Source organism: Bison bison, unplaced genomic scaffold (genome assembly GCF_000754665.1).
Source record: "Bison bison bison isolate TAMUID 2011002044 unplaced genomic scaffold, Bison_UMD1.0 scf7180017864304, whole genome shotgun sequence".
In the NCBI taxonomy this organism is placed as follows: domain Eukaryota; kingdom Metazoa; phylum Chordata; class Mammalia; order Artiodactyla; family Bovidae; genus Bison; species Bison bison.
In genome coordinates, this window is record NW_011494876.1 from 13,129,933 (window position 1) to 13,150,108 (window position 20,176).

General features: G+C 54.6%; 1 protein-coding gene across 8 annotated transcripts in view; it reads right to left on the reverse strand.

The window, feature by feature from the left end:
- Positions 1-1,222: 1,222 nt before the first annotated feature.
- PRKCD (protein kinase C, delta) overlaps positions 1,223-20,176 on the reverse strand; it is a 30,579-nt gene continuing 11,625 nt past the window's right edge. For 3 of the 8 annotated variants that reach the window (XM_010851684.1, XM_010851685.1, XM_010851686.1), the window contains 17 exons: positions 13,931-14,064; positions 12,627-12,826; positions 11,313-11,373; positions 10,986-11,148; positions 10,855-10,886; positions 9,622-9,707; positions 9,226-9,355; positions 8,521-8,621; positions 7,736-7,868; positions 7,458-7,555; positions 7,118-7,291; positions 6,726-6,817; positions 6,094-6,156; positions 5,217-5,355; positions 4,878-5,066; positions 4,149-4,277; positions 1,223-1,725 (listed from right to left, as the gene is read on the reverse strand). In XM_010851684.1, the coding sequence (XP_010849986.1) occupies positions 1,567-1,725; positions 4,149-4,277; positions 4,878-5,066; positions 5,217-5,355; positions 6,094-6,156; positions 6,726-6,817; positions 7,118-7,291; positions 7,458-7,555; positions 7,736-7,868; positions 8,521-8,621; positions 9,226-9,355; positions 9,622-9,707; positions 10,855-10,886; positions 10,986-11,148; positions 11,313-11,373; positions 12,627-12,826; positions 13,931-14,045 (2,064 nt within the window). In that variant the 5' untranslated portion in view covers positions 14,046-14,064 and the 3' untranslated portion in view covers positions 1,223-1,566. Of the gene's footprint in view, positions 1,726-4,148; positions 4,278-4,877; positions 5,067-5,216; positions 5,356-6,093; positions 6,157-6,725; positions 6,818-7,117; positions 7,292-7,457; positions 7,556-7,735; positions 7,869-8,520; positions 8,622-9,225; positions 9,356-9,621; positions 9,708-10,854; positions 10,887-10,985; positions 11,149-11,312; positions 11,374-12,626; positions 12,827-13,930; positions 14,065-16,963; positions 17,319-20,176 lie in introns of those variants that run through there. The other 5 variants (XM_010851687.1, XM_010851688.1, XM_010851691.1 and 2 more) reach the window with 5 other exon arrangements.

The window sequence follows — 20,176 nt, forward strand, 5'->3', positions numbered from 1 at the left end:
CGCCCCCCTCCAGCCCCCTCCCCTGGCCAGCACCAGCCCCCCTCCACATCCGACTCCTCTCCAGCTGTGGAAACTTGCACCTCAGCTCAGAAAATGAACTTGCTGGAAGCCACCTGCTTGGCTGCCAGGGCCAGCCAATCAGGCTCTGGGGGCACCGCACCTACCATCAGGGACGAGGGCTGGGGGGGCTGGATCTGAAGGGCTGGAGGGCGGACCTTCCCCAGGGCCTGTGCCCCGAGAGAGAGACAGGAAGAAACAGGAAGCCAAGAGCAGGTCACTGAGGTGGTGGGGACAGAGACCTGCAGGCTCGGGGGGGCAGCGGCCACCCCCAGTTTCCTGGCTGCACCAGGGCACGCTAGGGCAAGGCTCTCGACCCCGACCCAGCCACTCGGCATTTTCTCCCTTTTTCCTCCTACCTTGCTCCCCTCCCTGTCCCCAGGGCTCCTGGGGAATAGATTCTAGAACTCAGACACAGACTCCTCTGTGGCAAGGGCAGGGACAAACTCGAGGAATTACACTGAATGACTCAGGCCCATTGTACAGATGAGGAAACAGAGATTTCGGATGATTGACATCTGAAAAGCCACATCTTTTGGCTCCTCTGCGATTTGAATCCACATCTGCCTGAAGTCTGAGCTGTGTTTCGTTCCTCTCCCCTCCTCTCCTCCCCGGTCCAGGCTGGCCTCGCCACCTTTGCTCACATCTTCTGGCCGGGCCTTGCATTGTCATGCTCTTCCACGCTCACCCCTCATTCTTCTGAGATGGACTTTCTGCAGCTGGTCCCATCACCCCAAAGAGACAACTGTGGCTCCCTCAGCCACCCAGAAAAGTTTTCTGCTTTTGGCCCCCAGCTCTGGAGCTAGGGGAAACCCATAAATACAAACACATTTGCATGAAAGCCCAGGGGTTCTGCATCTGCAGCTAATAGCTAGGTTTAGCGTCCAAGACAGCTGCCGAAAGCAGGAGCAGCAGCCACCAGCTTCCTGGGACAAATGTGTCCCAACAGCCACTTGGTGTTTATTTAGACAGACAAATCAAAGTACCTGGTGGTTCAAACAGCTTGTGCTCCTTTTTCTTTTGGAGGCGGGGTAGGAGGTTGGAAGGGTGTGAGCCATATATATATAATATATATATTTTAAAAGACCAACATATCACCAGTCCCCACATTTTTTCTCTACTGAGCAATATATACAGCCTATATATATATGTGTGCATATATATATATAATATATATATAATATATATATATTTCAATAGATAACTACATTCAAGTCATGAAACACAGGATTTACAATTTCCCTCTGAGGGAAGAGGAAAAGCAAATTCACACACAATTCACAGAGGAAGTACCATGAAAGCCCAGCTAGACAGGAACTGAGGCCCCTCTGGGGGACATGGGGGGCAGGCAGCAGCAGCAATCACGACAACTGCACAGTTGCTTATTGTGGGGAGCAGGCAGGTGCCGATGAAGTGTGGGCCCCACCTGCGCTGCCGGGTCGGCAGGCGGTGCTGGCTGACCCAGGCTCCCGGGCTGGGATGGGCTTTTGGGGCACACGTTCGGGAACCTCAGTTTTCCAGGAGCCTCTCAAATTTGGGGTTCACGAAGGAGAAGCCAGCAAATGCTGTTTGGTCCATGGACTCGATGAGGTTCTTGTCGCTGTAGGAGAGGCGCGGCTTCTCATTCAGGAACTCCTGGTCGAAGTTGCTGAAGTCTCCGGGCGACTTCTGCAAGCAGAGGGTAGGGGTGTGGAAGCATGACTCAGAAGGCGAAGGTTCCTGAGGTTCCAGGGACCCACCCCTGGGGCCAGAATCCCTTCTGGGGTGGGCCAAGCAGAGCCATCCTTATTGAGAACAGAAAAGGGGGCCTCTCTGCTGGAAGGGGGATGCTGTTACCCAAGGGGCTGAGGGAAACCAGCAGGGGGCCTGGAGGAGGAAGGTGGGCATTTGCCCAAGCAGGCAATACAGCCCTGGGTCAAACACCTCCCACTACCTGTTTCTGTAGGTCCCACAAGCTCAGATTGGATTTTGCATTTTTAAATGTTTAGGAAAAAAAAAAAAGGAGAATAAAATTTCATGACATATGAAAATTAAATGAAATTCAATGGTTCAGCATTCATAAATAAAGTTTTATTAGTACACAACCATGCCTACTAACTGACATGCCGCTATGTCTATGGCTACAGCTATGGCCACTTGGAGACTATCTGGCCTGCAAAGCCTACAGTATTTCCTATCAGGCTGTTCACAGGAGAAGTCTGCCAACTCTGCTTCTCAGGGTCCAGTGAAAGTGTGATAGAAAGAGGTCTCAAGCTGGTGGCCCTCAGGCCAAACTGAACTGCAGGTACAACCATTTTGACTAGCCATGAGTTTCAATGGCATTTGAGCCAATTTTTTTTTGGCCACACCATGTGGCTTGTGGGATCTTAGCTCCCTAGCCAGGGATTGAACCTGGCCCCTAGGCAGTGAAAGCTCAGAGTCCTAACCATTGGACTGCCAGGAAATTCCTGTGCCAATATTTTTAAATTAGGCAATATGACATCAAAATCAAGTTTTGGGGACTTGCCAAAACCATGGGTTCAATCTGTGGTTGGGGAAGTAAGATCCCACGTGCTGTGCGGTGCAGCCAAAACAAATTTAAAAAATCCAGGTTCCTGGCTTCTTTGAAAAACTGACAGAGCAGAGCAGTTTGGGCCAGTTTCCTGGCAGGTCTGTTAACTCTTGGTGCTGAAACCCCTTGGGGCCAGCTCATCACAGGCCCCTACCTCTTCCTTCCGAGACGGATTGCTGCTGATTAGCACATATGCCTGGTATTGTTTAAAATCAGTCCATCCCTCTTTCTATCAAAAGCATGACACTAAATGCAGGCTGTGGGATGTTCCTACAGCCTGCCTTGCCTGGTAGTAATGTGCCCAGTGCAGGAGGCAGCGAGTTTTAGGTCCCTGGAGTCGGGGGAGTTCTCTGCGGTTTTAAGACACAAACACTGGAGCATGTTACACAGGCTGCTAGGTGGTAACAGCGTCCTCAAGGGAGTGAGGGGAGGCAAAGGAGAGAAAGAGGAAGAAGAGCGGTGATCAGAGAAGGGCCTTGGTGTCCGACTTCTGAGAAGTCCAGCCTGCCTCTGCTCTCCTGCTTGCTCCTGGCAGCTTCTCTAGATTCTAGGCTGTTGTGTACAGCAACCCTGCTTTCCCTGGAAAGCATCTGGCCTCAGCCTGGCCGAGCCTCCTCAGCCCTGCCCGCATCCCATTTCCTCTCAGACCTACTCCAAACTCTGGATCCTGGCTCCTGCCGACAGACCCTCCTCATGGCAACTGATGGTGTGTGGCCTTGTGACATCTCTTATACTGATGTCTTTTATCATAAATGATCATCAGCATGCAAGTTTCTTATCTCTCTGAGGAGCTGGGGCCCTCCAGTTCTGGGACTGGGCCTCCTACTCTGCTGTGCATGCAGCCCAGCTCAGTGCTCTGCACTCAGAAGGTGCTCAGCATTTTCAATATTTATTGCAAAATGGATTGAATGGGTGGATGGATAGATGGAAGGAGGGAGGCTTTAACTCTGATTACCAAAGCATACTCCCCTGCACACAGTGGGTGTTAAAGAATGTATGGTTGGACTTCCCTGGTGGCGCAGTGGATAAAAATCCACCTGCCAAGGCAGGGGACATGGGTTCAATCCCTAGTCTGGGAAGATTCCACAATGCCTCAGAGCAACTAAGCCCGTGCACCACAACTACGAAGTCTGTGTGCCTGGAGCCTGTGCTTCGCAGTGAGAAGCCACCGCTCTGAAAAGCCCATGCACCACAACAAAGAGCAGCCCCCGGTTGCTGCAACTAGAGAAAGCCTGCATGACACGATGAAGACTCAGTGTAACCATAAATAAATAAATCAAAGAGAATGTATGGTGAAGGGTGCTGGATCCACTGTTACCAAATGTTTGTTGAATGACTGACTGAGGAGAGACCATGAGAACACAAGGGTAGAGACTGTGACTCAGCCTGCCAGAAGGCTTGGGAGAGCTCGTCAGAAGAAGGGAGAGGAGGAGAGCATGTAAATGATGCAGGAGGGAAGGGCAAAGCAGGAGAAGCCCACCTGGGAAGGCAGTAGGGGGCAATGTGGAGTCGTAGCCCCCACCGGAGTCGGATTACATACCACTTTGGGCTTGAAGGGTGGCTCCACTGCACGTTTCTCCAGCAGAACCCAGTTGATGGTCTTGAAGAAGGGGTGGATTTTGATGTTCCCTGTCACTCCCAGCCTCTTGCTTACATCCCGTTCAAGCAGCTGCAACCCAGCAAAGGAACCTGGTTAGCACCCAAGGGCTGCAGGAAATGGGTTCCTCAGAAAACCCCCAAGCAGGCCCAGGGGTACCCAGGCCAGTCTGGCCCAGCCCAGCATCACACCCCAGAGCCTCTGGGGTAGACGAGTCCTCTCTTGTCTCTGCTCCCAAGTCTGCATGGATGGGGGCTGCTGGGACTCTCAGCAGGTGGGATTTGTGAGTAAAAGCAATGGTCATTTACTGGGTGTTTACCGTCTGCCTGGCACAGGCCTGAGCATCACACATTTATGTTTCCCCCCACCCAGAAGTCTGTGAGAAAGGTTCTCTCCTAGCTTCATTTTGTAGATAAGGAGACAGACTCAGAGTTTAGCCTAGGGTCTATCTGTCTCCTGACCCCAAGCCTGTCACTGCCATGCCAGATTGACTCAGTGCAGGGAACCCAGATAGGAGGTCCTGGGATCACAGAAGGAGGGTGACTCCCCCGGGTGGATGAGGACCAGAGCATCAGCAAGGCCGCCATCCCTGAGACAGGGGGCTTCTGGCACTCCCAAGACCTGGTATCTGCCAGCCCTCACCCCGGGCCAGCCCCGCCCAGGGCCTCCCACCTTCTCCAGGATGTCCTTGGACTCCTTGGTGATCCAGCGAGGATAGTATGGTGAGTCTAAACGGATGGACTCAAAGAGTTCGTCCTCATCATCACCATGGAAGGGGGACTGACCAATGAGCATCTCGTAGAGAAGGACTCCGAAGGACCACCAGTCCACGGAGAACGAGTATTTCAGGCCCTGCAGGATCTGGAGTAGACAAAGTGTGGGAGCTGAAGGGGTCCCGGAATACAAGCTGGGCCAGATCTCCTCAGCTTCCCAGTTGTGGCTCAGACATCACAACTCACGCCCGCCCTGTGGAGGCAAGGTGTTGGCCGGGGCCGGGAGGGTGCCGCTCACCTCGGGGGCGATGTAGTCAGGGGTGCCGCAGAAGGTGCTGGCCTGTCTGTCCCCGGACATGTTCTCCTTGCACATGCCGAAGTCGGCAATCTTGATGTGGCCGCTGTGGTCCAGCAACACGTTGTCCAGCTTGAGGTCCCTGTGGGGAAAGGACAGGAGAAGGAGTCATTAGGGCCCACTCCCCTCCTCCAGGCAGCTCCCCCCGCCATGTACCCCCTGTCAGTCTAGCACTGAGGAGGGCAAAGAAGTGCTAAATATATGTGCTTCCTGTAAGCTGGCTACTGCGTGTTTGACACACACCATCCTACTTCCCTAGAGTGAGTCAAGGCATGGACGGCATGTTATAATGTGCATCTCACACCACCTTTCAAAGCCTGGAGCCTAGTACTCAGTACACACTGTCCCATGGATTGGTTTCCCACTTGACGACATCCCCTGGCATCATCCAACAGCACAGAGCCCGGCCTCATCCTTTGGCATGGACACATATTAACAGCAGGATAGGACTGTCATTTGTTGGGTGAGAATTTATGAAATCAGTCCCTGTGGGTGGAAGTTCAGAGTGCTCGGATGGGGCTTTAGAGGGAGACATCACAGGGAGAGAGACACCATACTAGTCAGTGCTGTGCTCCCGGACTGGCATCGAGTATGCTTGGGGAGTTCCCAGTCCCCGGAGCTGTGCTAGCCTCAGCTAAGGGGCCACAAGGAATTCTAGCAATGGAGTAGGTGGTTTAGGCAAATACCCAACTAAAAGACCGACTCCATGCAGAGATGGGGCCACAGCTGGACCGGGCCCCATTCAGAGCACTTCAGAGGATATGATGTAGTTGGGGCCTCCCCTCCTAAACAACACCCCCTCATCTCCCGATCCCCGCACCTGTAAATGATCCCTTTCTGGTGCAGAAACTGTAGTCCACAGACTATCTCAGCTGCGTAAAACCTGGATGAGACAACACACACACACACACATACAGTGTCCTGAGATTTCTATGAGCAGCCCCGGCTTCTTCCTAGGTCTTCTTCTATCCCCCCAGGGACAGGAAATGCTGTGCATAACTTCACAGACAACCTGGGCCTCATCAAGTACATCTTGTTTCGGGCAAGTAGGGGCTGGTAGCCAAGACAGGAAAGAAAATTAAGAAGGCAAAAGCTCCAAAGGAGACTATTCTCTGTCCTGAGTGTGTGTGTTTATACAGATATGCCTATGTGCACACACAGTTTAGCGGTGCATGCAGGTTTAAGGGCCACCCATCTGGGTCCTGCATTGAACAAGATCACCCACCTGGCTGAGGCCCAAGGAGGGGACAGGATCTGGCATATGACCAGGCTGGGTTCCCAGCCACAGCTCACCCACCACTCCTGGCTTCCCACACTGGGCGGGGGATGGCCCTGGCCACCCCAAGTCTCTCCAACCCCAGCTCCAGCCCAGGCTAGCTTCTCCAGGGGGCAAGGAGAAGGAATGGAAGGCAGGCGGGCAGAGGGCTCTTCCCCCCATGGGGCCTCGCATACGTGGCACGGGAGAGCTCGAAGCGGCCTTTGTCCTGGATGTGGTACATCAGGTCGCCCCCATTGAGGAACTCCATCACAAAGAACAGGTGGTCCTGCAGGGGCGGGAGGATGGTGAGCAGAGGGACAGAAAACGAAGGGAGGCACCCTGACAGGATCACCAGGGGCAGGCCCTAACAGGATGTAGGGAACAACCCTGTCCTGGGGGACCTGCGGGGGGAAGAATAGCCCTGCCCTGAGACATCTGAGGATGGGGGAACTCAGCCCTGCCTTCAGGGATCTGAGGAAGAAGAAGGGGCCCTGTTTTGGCAAGTCTCAATGGGAGATACAGCCCTGACCTGAGCAACTGAGGAGGGCTGTGGGCCAGGGGCACTGACAGTGGGTGGGCCAGGCACCTTGGTCTGGAAGGTGCAGAAGAGGTGGGTGAGAAACGGATGATCCCCGGCGAGGGCCAGCACCCGCTTCTCCACCATGGTGCACTCCACGTCGTCATCGATCAAGACCACATCTTTCTTGAGAGCCTTGATGGCGAAGAATTCCTTTTTGCCCTTCAGCTCTGCGAGCAGCACCTGATGGATGTAACAGGGGTGCTGAGCGGGGGAGGGCCAGAACCAAGCTCAGGGTGCATGGCCCCACACAACCGGGAAGCAGACAGAGAAGGTGGGAAGCAGGTGTCCCCGGGATTCTGGGCTCAGGTGGCTCAGGCTACCTACCCCGAGGCCATGGGGCCCTCACCTTCCCGAAGCTGCCTTTGCCCAGGACCTTGATGAAGGTGAAGTTGTCAATGTTGCACTTGGTGCTGCTCTCCCAGATCTTGCCGTAGGTCCCAGTTTCTGCCGAGACACAGCTGCTTCTGACTCTGGCCTCTGACCGGAGGCCCAGAAGGTGGCCCTGCCCTGCTGGATCCCTCCCAGCGGAGGGGCCTCCTCTACAGGTGCGTTCGACTGTGTGGGGAGACAGGGCCCCATGCTGGTGGGGGAGGGGAGGGGCTTTCTTGGAAGGCTTGGGCATACCTTTACCTGCGAGATCATCTCCAGAGACTCCTGGCTTCTTCTCAAAATTCTGGTAGATCCCAACAGTGTCTTGGGTCTCTGTTTCCTTCTTTACAGATCTCTGGAGGAGGGGGTGGGGGTTGGGGGGAGCGGCCTAGAGGTCATAGCATGGTCAGAACTCCCAACTCCGAGGGAGGACCCCAGCCATCCATAAGTCCACCCTTAATGCCAATGGGGGACAGCGAGGGGCAGAGCCCAGGACCCCTGGGTGGTACGTGTGCATGTACACATGTGCGACAGAGTGCACACAGAGACACACATATACACACTTCTAGCACAGAGATGCCCTGCAGGTCTGAAAGGCACTGGTTACAAACAAAAGTTTTGGAAATTGAATCCTACGTGCCCAACCACTTAATAGAACCTTGTTTTTGCTGTTGTTGTTGTTTTCCTTCACTTGTGATAGATTCTACAATTTTAAAGTTTTGTGACATCCTTCAAGTTCCACCCACATGCCCAAACACACACACACACAAAACACAAACATATAAAGGCTTTAGTTCCAAGAGTTCCAAACTTGCAGTCCTCCAGGTTCACCCTCAGAGCACTGCTTGAATAACTAATATCGTACTAGAACAAGCCCACCACTTTCTAAGGACCAGGCCTTGAAATGGATCTTCCAGAAGTGGGAAGATCCTAGGTATAAATGCCCCTCACTGCAGTTCACCCCCCAGGAGTGAGCATGAGCCTGGACTGGTCCCCAACCCCAAGACCCTCTGTCCAGGCTCCCCACAGTGCCTGCCCACCTGGCTAACTTGGTTTAAGGCCTCGGCCAAGAGCTTCTGGTTGATGCCACAGAGGTTGGCCACTTTCATCTGGCACTTGTGATGCACGTTCATGCCACAGTCTGTGGTGGGAAGAGAAGCACATCATCAGGGCTCTGGCCCAGGCTGGCAGCCAGTAGGGCGGGGAGGGACGGAGGAGAAAGGAGGGCAGGGTCTGCTGGGTTTCCTGCCTTTAGAAAAAGATGTGTCTGAAATCATCACCACAAACCTTTTCTTACTTAAAAAATGAAAAACAAATGTCTGGGACAAACTAGAGAAGTCCCTTTTCCTCCAGAGGTCTCTTGCTACAGTGAAGCTGGAGGTGGCGGGGAGGGCCAGTGAGGAGCATGTTTTAAGCTGCTGAGACAGGCCCCTCCAACTGAGCACCTTCTGCACCATGTTCCTCAGTGACTGGGGCCAATTCGACTCTAAGCTCCGTTTTATAATTGAAGACATGGAGCTTAGAGCGGTGGGGCCACCTTCTGATGGTGTCATAGCAGTAAAGGGTAGTCGGCTGGGCCAGTGGGGAGGGGCCAGGAGGCCTCACCCACGTGAGATTCCCCAAGTGAGGGAGCAAAGGCAACCTTAGCGGGTCCTGGTTTCCAGGGTCTGGGTGAGTTGGGCCCTCCCTTCCCACCCCTCCCACCCCCACCCTCCCCTCCTACCCCTGCCCCCACCGGCATGCACCTTCACACTTTAATCCCTGCTTCACCAGCCCCCAGAGCAGGCTGCCACAGTGGTCACAGAAGGTGGGGCTCATGTAGTTATAAACCTTGAACCGGTGCGGCATGTCGATGTTGAAACGTTCTTTCTGGAACTGGGATGCAGGATCATGGGTCAAAGGTCATATGCCAGCTCCAGCCCCTTCCTCACCCCTTAACTTTCCCCAACCCAACCCCACACACGGTAGATTTCCCAAGAGGGCCTCATGGGGAATGGGAAATCCAGGGAATCCCAGGGGTCAACCCAGGAGAAAGAAGGATGAAGGAAAATAGGGAGGAAGGGTGACCCGACAGGGAAGGGGTGGGGACAGCCCAGATTCCCCCCCCACTCCCCCCACTGCCGCCCTGGGCCCAGCCTCACTATGGTGTCCCGACTATTGGCTGCAGTGCCTGTACACCGGCCGATGATCTTGTCGATGCATTTCTTGTGGATGGCAGCATTACATTCTTGAGGAGGCACAGGCCCAGGAGGGGACAAGAAGGCCCAGGAGGGGCAGAGTGTGAGCTGGCGCCCGCCGGCCCAGTCCTGCCCTCTACACAAAGCCACCGTTCTCCCCGACCACCCACACCCTCACTTCACAGAGGCCTCGGCCCCGGAGCTTGATTTTTCTCTCCTCCCGCCAGTCCCTGTGGGAGGCGCCTGGGAAGGATGGGGCAGGGAGGACAGGCTGATCTGGGGTAGGGAGGCCTCAGAGATTAGGGAAGGCTCAAGGAGTCTCAGTGGGCAGGGGGTGGGGCAGAAGTGAAGGATGGGGTGGGGATGGCACTGAGAGAACTGGAGGCAGGGGGGTCCTTGCTGTGGCCCAGGACAGCATCCAGCTTCGAAGCTCTGTCACCCTCTCACCGCCCCCACACACTGACACACACACACACACAGATGCACCCCTACACAGGGACCCTCGGGCACACATACACAGCAGAGTAGTAAGGACAAGACTTACATAGCATGCTTACAGTGCACCACTCACACTTAGAACACAGCTTTACATATTTTACCCCATTTGGTCTTCACCATGACTCTATTATCCCCATTTCACAGATGAGGAAACTGAGACACAGAGAGGTTAAGTAACTGTGCCTAAGGTCTGACAGCAAGGAAGTGGCAGCACCGGGGTTCAGACCCAGGCAGGCTGGCTCCAGAGCCTCTGCTCACTACCAGTGGCCCACACCACCTTGTGCACGCACCATCATGGTGTGCTGGTTATGCGTGTACCCAGATGCACACAGGTCTAAACAAGAGCACATGTGTAGCCAGGGACGCACTGGCAAAGCTCTGATAGCCTCTCTGGGGGGAAAGAGCCCTGATGTGCAGTGCTGGCGGGTTCTGTGTGCGTACTCCACTGGGGCCTCTTTCAGGCCAGTGTGACATCACTGAACGGGAAACGCTGGGAAGAGGCTCTCCAGCTCTGGCACTCACTGATGCAGTTATCGTCCACACACGCCCACCCGCCTGGAACACCACACACGCAAACACACACACAGGCTTCTTGCAGACACACCATCCCAACACAGGGACACAGACTTTGCTGTGAATGCACACAGGCACACATGTGCATACGCTTGCGCATACAGACCGGGCCGTGGAGACACTTACGCCTGCACTTGTAGCCTTGCTTGTTGAGACCCCTGAAAGGCAAGTGGCCAGTCTGGGTGAGTGTGGGGAAGGCCAGGGATGGCGGCCGTCCTTCCCCGCTGCCCCACCCCCGTGGGCACAACCAGTCTCACCAAACAAACTCTCTGCACACGGAGCAGAATGTGGGCTGCCCAAAGAAGGTGGCGATGAACTCGTGGTGCCTGATGTAGTGAATTTTGGCCTGTTTGATAGCTCCACGGCGGTTCATTGTTGGGAACTTGGCCTCGTCTTCACCCCGCATAGACTGCTTGCAATCTGGGGGCCGGTGAGCACAGAAGTCAACTCTGGCCCTTGGGAGGGGCCTCACCCTTTCAGTCCCTCCCAGGGCAGTCCCAGCCAGACCGCTGATGGAGGCTTCTTCCCTAAACCTCCATTCTGGCCTCTGAACCCCACCCCCAGCCCAGGTAGGGAGGGCTTACCTACGTCTTCCAGGAAATACTGCACCGACATCAGCACCTTGGCCTGGGGTTGCAAGTCCAGCTGCAGGGGTGAGGGTTGGGGAGTCAATGAGGGCGGGCCTGGGCCAAGCCAGACTCAGAACCCGCCCCCATGGTTGGTCCCTCAAGGCCCAGGGAGTCCTGGCCTCCCGCCGGCCACCTGTCTGCCCAGAGTGGGCAGGGCCCCACCCCTGAGCCCCGCCCCCACCCCTCATCCTGGGGTATTATTACATTTGGGGAAGTGAAAGGATCCAGCCCACACCCAGCTTGGCCACATGGCCCTGGGAACAGAGTGGGAAGGGAAACTCCCCACCCTCAACCCTGGCCACCCCCTTCACTAGGATCTTAGAATGTAGGTACCTCTCCCTGCCCCCCAGACATACATAGGCACACGCGTACTGAAACGGGGTGCTGGTTCTCTCTCTGTGGCCAGTCTCCTCACACAGACTGGCTGGTCCTCAGGACAGGACCCTCAGCTTCCCCAGACCCGGGGCCTGGAGCCCGACTGTGTCCACTGGGGTGCTGGACGGACACACGAGCTGTCTCTGCCTGATTATTCAAGACTGCGTGCAGCCCCCAGATCAACCTCGGTCCTGGCCAGTTCCTTCACCCCTCACTGGAGGCTGAGCAGAGTCACAGGGTCTTTCCTGGGGCGGGGGGCGGGGAGCCTACATGTAACCCCAGGGGGTAGGGATGCTCTGCCAGCATGGGTATCCTGTGGTCACAAGGGACACTCGGCCACATGTGGATGCAAAGTCCAGGTTTGGGCAGGTGAGTGGCGGGCTATGATCCTGCTCCCCACCCCTTTGTTGTGGAAGATCATAACTGGTGTTCCCCAGTGCCTGCCCGGGCCTGGAATATCTGCGAACATTCCAAACAGAACTGGGAACAATGGGGGCCTCTGGGAAGCAGGGCCTGGGGCCTGGTGTTGGGGCCAGGAGCTGCCCTTTTGTATAGCTTGTTTAACTCCGTACATCCTGCCTTTGCAAAATTAAAAGGGAAAAAATCAGCCACTACAATAGGAGGTCTCTCTCGAGAGCTGCCTGAGGGCCAGGTGCTGCAGTAAACCCTTCACCTTCAGCTTTTCATTCCATGGAACAATCGACTCCAAGGTAGGTCTCTTTAGCAGCTTCTCCTTTTACAGATTCAGAAATGGACTCAGAGAAGCTAAGGATTTGATGACTCGCAGAACCAGGATTCAAACCCAGGTTGTTGGTGGCCAGAGCCTGGGGTGCCTTTGGCCATCCCCGCTCCCTTTGCCCACCCATGTTGCGTGCCCGTGGCTGCGCCCCTCACCCAGAACTCGGCCTTGCCATTGTTCTTCTTGCAGCGCTCGGCTAGCACTGACACACCCACCGTCACCTCCGACATTGGCTCTTCGGCGGCTCGCATCAGCACTATCTGGATAACGCGGCCTTCGTAGATGTGAGCATCGAATGTGGACTTCCACTCAGGGTACATGGTGGGCTTCTTCTGCACCAGCGTCTTCCCGCGATCTGCAATGGGCCAGGCGGGCAAGGTTGGGCTAGGGCCCCTCTGTCCCTCCCTCCCCATGGCCTTCCATACTGTGGAGTCTGCCTGCTCTCTCCCCAGGGCCCAGGTCTCCATGCCTCAGCCCTCATGATCTCACTCATTATCTGTTCCAGAACACAGAAACACCGGCCGTTCCCTGAGGGCGCCCCCACTAGGTTCCACCCTGAGCCTTTGTTCTTGCTATTTCCTTCTCCTGTGACCCTCTTCCTCCAGCCCCTCTTAGATGTCACATTCCCTTACACATTCACTCAGTGAACACTGCTGCGGGCTCCCACATGCCAGACATGATACTTGGAGGCAAAGAACATGGTGCCCGTCCTAGAGCCCCAGTCCTAGGCAGAGACATGAATCAATTCACCCCTCAAGTGAATATTAAATCATAGCTGTGATGAGACTGAAGAGGGCAATGTCAGTGGGTCTAGACCTACCCATGGTCAGGTGGCCTGCCCCAGCCTAAGAGTCCGGGAAGGCTTCCTAAAGGAAGGGACAGCTCAGCTGAGACCTAAAGGATGACAAGGGTTCACCAGGCAAGGACAGAAGCAAGCAGGAATGATGTGAGATGTTTGCTTCTTCCAGGAAGCCCTCCCTGACTGCAGCCTGGGATGGTACCTCGTCTGGATTTCCCTATCACAGGATTCACTGTCTGGCTCCCCCACCTGACTGTGAACCCCATGAGGGCAGAGCCTGGTCAGCCTTGGAGCATGGCAGTGTCCTCTGTTCCCAGCACAGGCTGGCACAGATGGACACATGGAGCTCCTGCAAGGAGCCCATTCTTGGGCAAAACAACAAATGGGGAGGAACCAGAAGCCCTGGGCCCCAGGGAAGGTTCCATATAGCCAGTGCAGGAGGTCCTATAGGCAAGTGGGTAGTCTCTACTGTCCTGCACTGCCAGGTGAGCTGGGCAGGGAGATGAGGACAAGGAAGAGAAGGATCCCTCAAAAATTCCAGGAGAACAAGACACAGTTCTTCCCACTGCCGTCGCCTCCTGGCTCTGAGTTCCCTGCCCCACTGGCAATTCCCTGTTGCCAGTGGCTGCAGCGTGGGTGGGGTCCAGCCTCCAGCCCTACCTGTGCTGAGAGCCTCCTTCATCTTCACAGCACAGAAGGGCTGGCTTGCCTCGTCCGCGGCCTTCAGGGAGCCCAGCTCGTAGGAGTTGAAGGAGATGCGCAGGAACGGTGCCATGTTGGGGCCTGCAGTGGGGCTGTGGAGACAGAAGACCTGAGGCAGGCAGCAGGCACAGCCTGGAGAGGGTGGTCAGGTTCCCACTCCCCTCAGAGCTCCCACACGGTGCTTAAAAGGCACTAGTCCTAGTTGCCAACATTAAAATGGAGTTTTACATAAGACGAGATTGGTGACTTCCCGATGAAACTGGAAGGTGTGACATCAGGCCCACTGGGCAATATCTGGGGGCACCGCCCCCTTGGTTGAGCACCCCTGCCAGTTCACTCTAGTTCAAAGCCCTGCTTTCACTTCTCTCCAAATCCTACCTGGGCCCTGGAGACATGTGAGCCTGTGACTTCCATCTCATTTATTTGGAGAGTCAGTCATTCAATGCCCCCTTTAACAGCCGATGGCTGGGCACCTACTACGTGCAGGTACCTAGTATACGCTGGGCTCCAGCACCTCAGTGGCAGCCAAGATGGGAAGGACAATACCCCATCCTCCCTGCCCCTTGCAGCCCGCCTTGGTTTTCATAGTTGTTTTTTGCCCATAACTACCTAGGCAGACAGGGCTTCCCTGATGGCTCAGTGGTAAAGAATCTACCTATAATGCAGGAAACACAAATTCGATCCCTGGGTCAGAAAAATCCCCTAGAGAAGGAAATGACAACCTACTCCAGTATTCTTGCCTGGGAAATCCCATGGACAGGGGAGCCTGGTGAGCTACAGACCATGGAGTTGCAAAGAGTCCAACATGACTTAGCGACTGAGCACGGCACTCAAGTAGACAACCAGGGTCAAGATGATTACCCCCACTTTTCCCACAGGAAACTGAAATCCTGAGGATGAAGCAGAACCTAAAGCTGAGAGTCTACTAATTAAGTCCCCATTTCATCTGGAACCAGGGTAGTAAAAAGCCCCACCCAGATCAGTATGCCTGACACTTCTGAACCCGAGCCCCTTGGTGCCTCTTGCCTACCTGGAAAGTTGCCTGCACTCTTAAGTTAACTTTTTCCCAAATATAAAACTATTTTAATATTAAACATAATGCTGAATTTGCTTCTTATACCACACATGTTGGCCCCACACACCCCCATTCCTCACAGTTCCTCAAATCAATGGTCATGACAGGTGACCCTGAGGGTCTTTTGGCTTGTCATCGTGGAGGATGCTCAGCTGTGCAAGCCACAGGTGCACACTCATACACCTGCCCAGACACTGGCTCTGGGTCCAGGGTCCATAGGGGAGAGCTCCACCACCATGGCTGCAGGAATGCTCACTCATGTATATCTACATATACACAGCCTTGCTCCATCCTGAACATTAGATGGCACAGAGGCAGATTAAGACACCACCTTGGCCCTGGGATGTCTCCCCTAGCTCCTCCACATGGCTGCAGAGCAGGAGCCAGGCCTGCTGGGAGTTCCAAGCCCAGATGAGCTCACAGGAAACACTGACCTCAGCCTGCAGCCCAGCCCAATGGTCCAGCCAGTCCTCTGAAGCCAGCCACTAGAATATAGAAGAGGGACCAGGCAGGACAGACTCCACCATGTCCCTTGCCCGGGCCTGGCTCCTACTTAGAAGGAGTGAGCGTGGGTGTGTGAGCTCACGTCTGAGACCAGCCGCACTGACCTCTCAGCAGGCAGGGAGGGAAAGCCATCTGTGGGCTGCTGCCGCCTCCTCCCTGGGCCCCAAGCAGGCATGAGTATGCAAGCTGGTGTTAGGGGAAGGCGGGGGCGTACATGCGGGTGTGACTCCATGGCCATGGAGATGTGTGTGCCTGTGAGGATGTGTGAGTGCGTGACAGGCGGTGGGTACACAGTGTTGCACTGGACAGTGAGCTGCACAGGCCTGGCTGGGAGTGCATGTCGGAGTCCGGGTGAGGGTCTCAAATTTCTAAGCAAAAGGCTATTGAACTCATCCTGTCACCCTGTGTGGTCTGGGGTTCCGGAAGGATCAGCATGACCCCTACGCAGCAGACACTTGCCTCGTGTCTGCAACCACATTCCAGGGCCTGACCCTCAGCACACATGGCTCAGCCTCAGGCTTCCCAACAGGATAAACCATCCTGGCAGAGGGGCCCAAGTCTCGGTCATCCTCATCCCCCAGATGAGGCACAGTGCCTTGCTGGAGGGCTGCTGCACTGACGAGAACTTGTACAGCCAACAGCAACCCCACAAGACTCAGATGGGGGCCTCTTGTCACCATCACCCCTTCTTGCTAATAGCATCCCTCCTTCCTCTGTGCACCATCCTTCATAGCTTACAAAGTACACTAATATCACCACATCCAGGTCTCCAGGCTCCTAGTAGCCTGGAGATAACTGACCCTACCTCTCAGAGAGGAAAACTCAAGTCTCCAGGAACAGAGCTGCTTATCCTGAAGTGGCCAACAGGCTCAGCACCTGCAGGCTGGCTCCTCATCCCCCGCCCCCATCCCCATCTCCCCTCAGGGCCCAGTCCAGGTGGCCCATGGGCTCTGGGTTACCGAGCAGGAGCCAGCCGTCCACAGGACCATGGCAGAGACAGAGTCATCAGTCTGCCCTCCAGCTCTGCAGCACTCAGAACAGCTGGTGCTTGCAGTCAGTTAGAAGCCACCGGAGGGAAAACCACAACCACAGTGGGCCCTGTCCTGGCCCCAAACCTGCACAGTCCGACCGCAGTGTCATGAAGAAGAGGACCACGGGCTGCCCTGGGGCTACCTGGCAGTAACCCAGGGTGAGGTCACCTAGCCCCAACTACCTAGGACTAAAACTAGAGCACGGGCCCCAGCCAGGTTCCCAACACCATCTCCACCCCAACTGCACTGTGTGGATCCCCAGAGAAAGAAAGACACTGTAAGCAGACATCATCTTCCATCAATCTCGCCATGAGACCCTAAGAGAGGTCTTGGGCCCTGGCACACCGGGTCTCCCTGTACAGCGGAGCCAGAGTCACTCACCTACCTTGCAAAGCCTCTCAACACCGGTGGGAAGGCCAGGGGGTGGAGTGATGGCACAAAAACAAGGTGAGCCAACTATTTATAGCCCTCATGCAAATTGGCTTAGGTCCACAGGCCCCAAAGGAAGGCTGCTGGCTCAACCTCATCCCTGCTCTGCAGGCCCCCATAGGCAGCAGGGGTTGGACTCCACATAGGCCTCCATGGGGACTAGCTCCTTGGAGCCAGCCGAAGCCAGCCAGACCCTTCCCGACCACCTGTCTCTACTCTTCTGCTTCTCTAGCCCACAATAGAGGCAACCCTATGAAGCAGAGAGCACTGGACTTGGAGTCAAAGGGCCTGGGTGTGAATCAGCGCCCTCACTTATAAAAAAAAAAAAAAAAGATCATCCTTCTATACAGATGGCTAATAAACACATGAAAAAATGCTCAATATCACGTATTATTAGAGGAACGCAAATCAAAACTACAATGAGGTATCACCCCACACTGGTCAGAAGAGCTGTCATCAAAAAATCTACAAACGATAAATGCTGGGCAGGGTGTGGAGAAAAGGGAACCCTCTTATACTGTTGGTGGGAATATAAACTGATAAAATCATTATGGAAAACAATATGGAGATTTCTTTAAAAAACTAGGAATAAAACTACCATGTGACCCAACAACCTCACTACTGGGCATGTATCCTGAGAAAACCATTCTAAAAGACACATGTACCACAGTGTTCACTGCAGCACTATTTACAACAGTCAGGATGTGGAAGCAACTAGACGTCCATCAGCAGATGAATGGATAAAGAAGTTGTTTACATATATACAATGGAATAGTACTCGGCCATAAGAAGGAATGAATCTGAGTCAGATCTAGGGAGGTGGATGAACCCAGAGCCTGTAAAACAGAGTGTAATTCAGAAAGAGAAAAACAAATATCGTGTACTAACGCATATATACGTAATCTAGAAAAATGGTACTGATGAGCCTATTTGCACGGCAGCAATAGAGACACAGACACAGAGAACAGACTTGTGGACACAGTGGGGAAAGGACAGAGGGACGAACGGAGAGAGTAGCGTTGAAACATACGCAGTACCACGTGTAAAGTAGATAGCCAGTGGGAATTCGGTATATAACACAGGGAGCTCAACCTGGTGCTCTGTGACAACCAAGAGGGGTGGCCTGGGATGGGATGGGATGGGATGGGAGGGAGGGTTCAAGAGGGAGGGGACATACGCATGGCTGATTGATGTCGATGTACGGCAGAAACCAATACAACACTGTAAAGCAATTATCCTCCAATTAAGAATTTTTTTAAAAAGATCTAAAAAAAGATAAATTAGAATTAGAAAAAAAATTCATCCTTCTCTGAGGCCAACATACAACAGATTAAGCTTCTAATGGAATTAACTCACTTTATCCTTGTGTAGATCCCAGAGGTGCGTAATTTGCTGATAAAGAAACAGGCTCAGAGAGGCTAAGTGATTTGCCCAAGATCACACTGCTAATAAGTGCTAGAAGAAGGATCTGAATCCAGGCCTATCTGATGTTGCGGCCTACGTTCTTCCTGGTCTGCCATGTCAGGAAGAGGAGATGAAGGGCAAGAGGGGACAAAGGTAGAGATAGATAAATGTGCTGGGAGCAGTGTACAGGAACACATCCGTGAGGGTAGAGAAAACAAGGAGGGGGTGAGGGGACCAGAAGGTAAGTCTCCTATGCTTGACCACCCAACCCCCTCCAGGCCTTACCCTGGGGAGCCCCCTACTACTGTACAAAGAAGGTGGGTACAGACTCCTGAACTGCTACTACTTCTCCCACCCCAGACACTTGGGCCAGACTCCAGTTCTCAAAACCTGGGGAAGACCTAACTGGATCCCAGCCTCAGGGGATGAGGGCTTGCTGGCCCTACTCCCCACCCTGCCCTAGACTACAGCCCACAGGTAAGGAAAGGTGGTACCGGGCCAGGCCAGAGGAGGCAGCCTGCCTCCTCCAGGGAGGTGGAAACCTGCTCCTAGCCAGTCAGGGGCAGTGGGCAAGGCCGACCTCAAGGTGACCAGAGTGACTACGCCAGCCGAAGTTACTGGTGCACGGAGGACGGTCGTGTACATTATACATTTCCTGTGTGTGTGTGTGAGGGTGAGTGTGTTCCAGTAAGTAAAGGGGGCAAATAGGAACACAGCCCGAGGGGCGTTCTCAGGAACAAGGATGAGCTTTCTCCTTTTTCTACAACAATCACATGTAACCATTTTGTTAGAGGTAAAAAATAAAACCCATCAAGTCAAAATACCTCCCAAGAGCTGGGCCTTCAGAAACTGACCTGTCCATCTCCTCTTTATACACATGGGGAAACTGAGGACGGGGTCCTGTCATTAAGGTTCTCTGGTCTCTAGATTCAGCTGGTTCCCTTCCACCCTAGTCCTTCCCTGGCATTTGGTTCTGCTTCACAGGCCACAGGGGGGTGCCTGCTGGACCAAGGGCCAAAGCAGAGCCCGAGAAGAGAGGCCTCGGCAGACTTTTGGGGGATAGTGTGAGAACATAAAGGGAGAGTCCCTCTCCAAGTCAGCCAGGAGAACAAGAGGAGGCAGGCTGAGGTCAAGCAAAGCAAGGGTGAGCAGGATCAGATGAGGCTCTGGTGAGCCTAGGCTCTGGCTCCCTTGAACGGACCCCTGAGGAGTAAGGAATACTCCCTTCCCATGCCACCCTCCCTCCCAACACACACCTGCCCAGCTCGGGGCGGCCCCTGCCACCTACCCACAAAAGGCACCACCTGCTGACAGTCAAGGCGGGTGGTGGCAGCAGCAAAGCAAAGTGGGGCAGTGTTGGCCTAGGACCTCTGGGGGTGCAAATCCTGCCTGAGGGGAGCGCAAAGTCCAGGCCACATCAGTCCCGAGGGGTGACCAGAGGGAGGAGGACCCAGGAAGCCCAGGTAATGGAAGGGAAGGAACGAGAGAGACAGTGTGATGGCAGCAGGGAGCAGGGTTTGCCCCAGTAGGGTTACAACAGGGTGAGGGGGCTGGGCGTGGCAGAAGCTGCCAGGCAGGGCAGGCAGGCAGGCAGGCAGGCAGGCGGGCAGGCGGGCAGGCAGCAGTTCAGCTGGGAGGCTGGCTTCCCCAGATGGCCTTCCCAGACGGAAGCAAGTTAAAGAGGCCACAGGGGTTTCACAACCCAGGAAATGGGCTCAGCAAGAAAAGGAGGCGGGGGAGGGAAGGGCTAGCAAAGATCTT